Below are 5,817 nucleotides of genomic sequence, written 5' to 3'. Positions count from 1 at the left end.
GCACTGAGCGCTGTGGAGACAATCGTGGCAAAACCTCGGTCTCTGCGGTCAAACCCAAGGTTACCAAAACTCTCCATCCGCAGAGGGCTCGCATGGCCGCGGGGACACTCCGGGCCGCCTTAAGGAAGGCCGAGACTTGGGAGCGCGTAGACTCCGCCCCCTCTCCTGGCGATTGGCGCGCCCGGCTGAGGGCGGAGACCGAGTCCGCGCTGTATAAATATTCATGAGCCGGCCGGGCGGTGTGAGCTGGGCCGGAGCCGGGAAGTTGGGTGAAGGGCGCTGCTCCCGCCGAGGAGGAGGAGGAGGAAGAGGAGGAGGAGGTGGAGGAACAGGAGGCGGCGGCGGAGGCAGTGGTGGCTGGGCGCGGGCCGCGCCGCTCAGGTGTCTATTCCGCCTTCTGGTCTGGATTTGGTTCCGTGTGTCTAGCAAGAAGGGGACTGCCTACACCTCGCCGGATTCCTGGCCGAAGCGCGGAGCGGACTTTTACCGGAGGTGGAGTCTGTCAGTCCCGGCGGCGGACCGACGGACCGACGCCTGGGAGAGAGGGCGGCGGCCTCTGCGGAGGCGGGTCCCGAACTCCGGCGGCAGAGCAGCGCAGCGTTGGGGGCAAGCATGAGTCCCTGGGGACAGAAAGGGGGCTGCAGGGGCTGACCCTGAGCGGCGAGCGGCCTGGCCCAGCCATCTTGACTGCGCACCGAGGCCCGAAAGGAAACTTGCTGTGCCGCCGCCCTCTGTGCCCAGCAAAGTCACCGCACCGTCCCCGGCGCCGCGTGGAGAAGTGGCCGGGCGCGCCGGAGAGAAAGCGAGCGAGAGAGGGACGATGAGCGGGGGGCTAGCCACTGTGCTGCGAGAGGGCTGAGTTCGACCGACCCGGAGTCATCAGGGCAGACTCTCGGGGACTGTGGTGCACGCCTGCGGCCACCCTCACTGCCGCTGCCCAGGCTTCGGGCCCCGCGGTGCGGACGCGTCCCGAGAAGGGACTAGGTTAACTGCAAGACACCCCCCACCCCCTCACTCCGCCCGCCTTCCGGGAGAGGCAGCAAGGAGACCAGCAGGGCACCCGCTCTCCCCTTCTCCGGCTCCCTCGCCGAATCCCCCGGCGCCCCTCCGCGCTCCGCCTGGAGGGCGAGGGCGCCGGGCCGAGGCGCGCAGCATGGAGTGGGGTTACCTGTTGGAAGTGACCTCTTTGCTGGCCGCCTTGGCGCTGTTGCAGCGCTCGAGCGGTGCGGCGGCTGCCTCGGCTAAGGAGCTGGCTTGCCAAGAGATCACCGTGCCGCTGTGCAAGGGCATCGGCTACAACTACACGTACATGCCCAACCAGTTCAACCACGACACGCAGGACGAGGCGGGCCTTGAGGTGCACCAGTTCTGGCCGCTAGTAGAGATCCAGTGCTCGCCCGACCTCAAGTTCTTCCTGTGCAGCATGTACACGCCCATCTGCCTGGAGGACTACAAGAAGCCCCTGCCTCCTTGCCGCTCGGTCTGCGAGCGCGCCAAGGCCGGCTGCGCACCCCTCATGCGCCAGTACGGCTTCGCCTGGCCCGATCGCATGCGCTGCGACCGGCTGCCGGAGCAGGGCAACCCCGACACGCTGTGCATGGACTACAACCGCACCGACCTCACCACAGCCGCACCCAATCCGCCGCGCCGCCTGCCGCCGCCGCCCCCGGGTGAGCAGCCGCCCTCCGGCAGTGGCCACGGCCGCCCGCCCGGGGCCAGGCCCCCGTCCCGCGGCAGGGGCGGTGGCGGCGTGGACGCAGCGGCGCCCCCCACGCGCGGCGGCGGCGGCGGCGGCGGGAAGGCGCGGCCCCCTGGCGGCGGCTCCGCTCCCTGCGAGCCGGGCTGCCAGTGCCGCGCGCCCATGGTGAGCGTGTCCAGCGAGCGGCACCCCCTCTACAACCGCGTCAAGACCGGCCAGATTGCCAACTGCGCGCTGCCCTGCCACAACCCCTTCTTCAGCCAGGACGAACGCGCCTTCACGGTCTTCTGGATCGGCCTGTGGTCTGTGCTGTGCTTCGTGTCCACCTTCGCCACCGTCTCCACCTTCCTCATCGACATGGAACGCTTCAAGTATCCTGAGCGGCCCATTATCTTCCTGTCGGCCTGCTACCTCTTCGTGTCCGTCGGCTACCTGGTACGCCTGGTGGCGGGCCACGAGAAGGTGGCGTGCAGCGGCGGCGCGCCCGGAGCGGGCGGTACGGGAGGCGCGGGCGGCGCGGCGGCGGCAGCGGGCGCGGGCGCGGCGGGCGCGGGCGCGGGTGGCCCTGGCGGGCGCGGCGAGTACGAAGAACTGGGCGCTGTGGAGCAGCACGTGCGCTACGAGACCACGGGCCCGGCGCTGTGCACCGTGGTCTTCTTGCTCGTGTACTTCTTCGGCATGGCCAGCTCCATCTGGTGGGTGATCCTGTCGCTCACGTGGTTCCTGGCGGCGGGCATGAAATGGGGCAATGAGGCCATCGCTGGCTACTCGCAGTACTTCCACCTGGCCGCGTGGCTCGTGCCCAGCGTCAAGTCTATCGCCGTCCTGGCGCTCAGCTCCGTGGACGGCGACCCGGTGGCCGGCATCTGCTACGTGGGCAACCAGAGCCTCGACAACCTGCGCGGCTTCGTGCTAGCGCCGCTCGTCATCTACCTCTTCATCGGCACCATGTTCCTGCTGGCCGGCTTCGTGTCGCTCTTCCGCATCCGCTCAGTCATCAAGCAGCAGGGCGGCCCCACCAAGACGCACAAACTGGAGAAGCTCATGATCCGCCTGGGTCTCTTCACCGTACTCTACACCGTGCCCGCCGCCGTCGTGGTCGCCTGCCTCTTCTATGAGCAGCACAACCGCCCGCGCTGGGAGGCCACGCACAACTGCCCGTGTCTGCGGGACCTGCAGCCAGACCAAGCGCGCCGGCCCGACTACGCCGTCTTCATGCTCAAGTACTTCATGTGCCTCGTGGTGGGCATCACCTCGGGCGTGTGGGTCTGGTCCGGCAAGACTCTCGAGTCGTGGCGCGCCCTGTGCACCCGCTGCTGCTGGGCCAGCAAGGGTGCTTCGGGGGGCGCAGGCGCTGGGGCCGCAGGGGGGAGTGGGGTGCCGGGAGGTGGTGGGGGCGTGGGGTCCGGTGGGGGCGGGGTCCCGGGCGGTGGGGCGGGATCCCTCTACAGCGACGTCAGCACCGGCCTGACGTGGCGATCTGGCACGGCCAGCTCCGTGTCTTATCCAAAGCAAATGCCATTGTCCCAGGTCTGAGCGGAGGGGAGGGGGCACCCGGAAGGAATGGGGAGGGGGGCGAGGAAACCTAGTGCTGCGAAGGGACAGTCGACGGGCTGAGGTTCCCACCCCTTCACCGTGTTGATTGCTATTAGCATGATAATGAACTCTTAATGGTATCCATTAGCTGGGACTTAAATGACTCGCTTAGAACAAAGTACCTGGCATTGAAGGCTCCCAGACCCAGCCCCCTTTCCTCCATTGATATGCGTGGAGCTCCTCTCGCCAGGCGTTAATCTCTGTTGGCAGCGGAGGGTGGACTCTGCTGCTGCGTTTCAGAACGCAAGGTTTGTAGCCCTCGCTGGTTGCCATTTGCTGAGCTTGAAGCCAGATCTACAGATTTCACCTGAGGGACCTGTTTTTCTCCCTCTACTCTCCCTACGTAAATTCTTACTCCTAACATATCCTAGAGGAGGGATGACCGCGACCTAATGGAATTGCACGGTTTGGGTATTCTTAATGACCAGGCAAATGCCTTAAATAAACAAACAAGAAATGTCTTAATTATACACCCCAAATCAATACGGGTTTCTTACATTAGAGGATGTATTTATATAATTATTTGTTAAATTGTAAAAATGTGTAAAATATGTACATATTCAAAGATATACAGTCTGTACATTTTTTTTGTAAAAAGTTTAGAGGCCACCCCTGTAAGAACAAATATAAGTATTCTATTTTGTCAATAAAATGACTTTTGATAAATGATTTAAACATCGCCCTCTCCCCCTGCCTCTTCTAAGCTGTTACCTTTAAAGTGCTTGCTAAGGACACGCTGGAAAAAATGGACATTTTCTGGTTTCTCATTTTGTACTCTGACCTTAGGCATGGAGAAAATGACCTGTTAAACTCTAGTTCTTAAGTTGTTAGCAAAGTAAATATCACTGTTGAACTGAAATCAAAATTGAGTTTTTGCACCTTCCCCAAAGATGGTGTTTTTCATGAGAGCTCTTTTCTGATCCATGGATAACAACACTCACCTTAGTGTATGTAAGTGGAACTTTTGCAAGGCAATAATTGCACTCGGCCTTGTTATTTATCTTGTATAATATGACTAAAGGCTTCAAAACCCCGCATTTATTTCTTGGCGTGCCTGATTTTGAAAGCACCTGGGTTTTCAGGGACCGAACACACTGCTGAAGTGCAGACGTTAATGTTTTAAACCATCGATCGCACTTTACAGTGTTAGTCACTTGACTATCTGGTAGCGGAGCAGGCGTTCTTTAATGGATTAAGCTAACGGGTTAACATCTTAATAACCTTCCAGGCTTGTGTATATCAAATGTGCTTCTTTTTCTAGAGAAAAAGCTATTGTTCCTCTGTCAAGACTAAGCTAATTTATTTGAGCAGAAGGCTGTTGAATTAGCAGAAGAATGCTTTGGCAATTGTTGAACTTTTTACCTGTCTGCCCAGTGGCCCAGCACATCATTCCTTTAAGAGGAGCTAAATGAATAGGGTTAATCTGTAGGGAACTTGGTCTTTTGAGTTTGAAAAACTTTGATCTTTTCTCCTCTCCAAATGTGCTGTATAGTCTGAAGTTTCTTTCCCTGCTGCCCGGCTCCTCTTGGTGCAGACCAATTGGCCACCGCGGAGCCTTAAAGTTCTTCCATTAAAGGGATGTGGGACTTTTACTTTAAAAAGGAGAGAGAGCGAGGGAGAGGAAGACTTGTAACAGTTAGTGAAGACCAGAGGCACAAGTGCGCTCAGCCTTTTAAACAGCTTTTCCCGGCATTGTTAGCCAGCCTGCAGGCAGCTAGGCATGGGTTGAAGCATTATAGAAAAGGGCTCTGAATGCCCTACAGGTGGTCTGTGCACATAATCCCCCAATTTAAAGCGTTTTCCTTTGCTGGACAATTGCATTACAAAACTCCCTTCTTTTTCGCCCCTAATTGAACCAATGAACTATTATAAACTACAAGTTTTTCTTAAAAAAAAAAAAAAAGGAAAAAAAAACCTCAGTGCCTAAATTCTATTGAGTAAATTCTGGCAAGTTTTCTGAACTGAACCTTTTAAAAGCACCGGAAGTAAATGCTTCTTCAGACATTTCACTTTTCCAGATATTTTTATTCCTCATGCTTGTTATTTTCTGACAGATTAGCAATAATTTAAAAGTAATTGGTAAGGTTGTGTGTTCATACTGAAAAGATAGCCCCAGGTCCCTTATTAACCTGTCAATCAAGATAAGAAATGGGCAGCTACCCCTGCTAATGATGGGGGGCATCAAACATTGCAGGGCGGGAGGCGACGTGTTCTCTGCATCCTGCTAAAATGTTTGTTCTCTTTACTTTTCTCAATAGGAATATTTCGTGATTAAAAAAATTTTTTTTTAATTAATAGGATGGAAACTACTTCCTTGGCTGATCTTTCTCGTGTGAGAGGCTTTTAAGAAGAGTTTCTTAGTAGAAACATTTTGCAAATCCTTTCCAGAGTAATTCTTGGTGGTAATTGGATTTTTAAATTATATATGCCATAAAAGAACACCTACTTTAGCTATCATGCTGATTATGTTTCTTAAAGTCAGAGGCACTGTAAAATCTTCACCTCCCAGCAGTTTTATTTAT

The 5,817-nt window shown here is 56.4% G+C and overlaps 1 protein-coding gene across 1 annotated transcript; it reads left to right on the top strand.

Moving 5' to 3' along the window:
- The first annotated feature begins 363 nt into the window (after nucleotides 1-363).
- FZD8 (frizzled class receptor 8) lies at nucleotides 364-4,085 on the top strand. The gene has a single exon (XM_042991460.1). The coding sequence runs from the start codon at nucleotides 1,154-1,156 to the stop codon at nucleotides 3,233-3,235; it is 2,082 nt and encodes a 693-aa protein (XP_042847394.1). The 5' UTR covers nucleotides 364-1,153; the 3' UTR covers nucleotides 3,236-4,085.
- The last annotated feature ends 1,732 nt before the right edge of the window (nucleotides 4,086-5,817 follow it).

The sequence above is a fragment of the Panthera tigris genome, chromosome B4 (genome assembly GCF_018350195.1).
Source record: "Panthera tigris isolate Pti1 chromosome B4, P.tigris_Pti1_mat1.1, whole genome shotgun sequence".
Lineage (NCBI taxonomy): Eukaryota > Metazoa > Chordata > Mammalia > Carnivora > Felidae > Panthera > Panthera tigris.
The sequence above is the reverse complement of the archived record's forward strand: the minus strand, read 5'-3'. Positions and strand labels throughout refer to the sequence as shown.

What these genes read in the sequence shown, in the direction of transcription:
- FZD8 (XM_042991460.1), top strand. Translation starts at nt 1,154, where the DNA reads ATGGAGTGGGGTTACCTGTTGGAAGTGACCTCTTTGCTGGCCGCCTTG.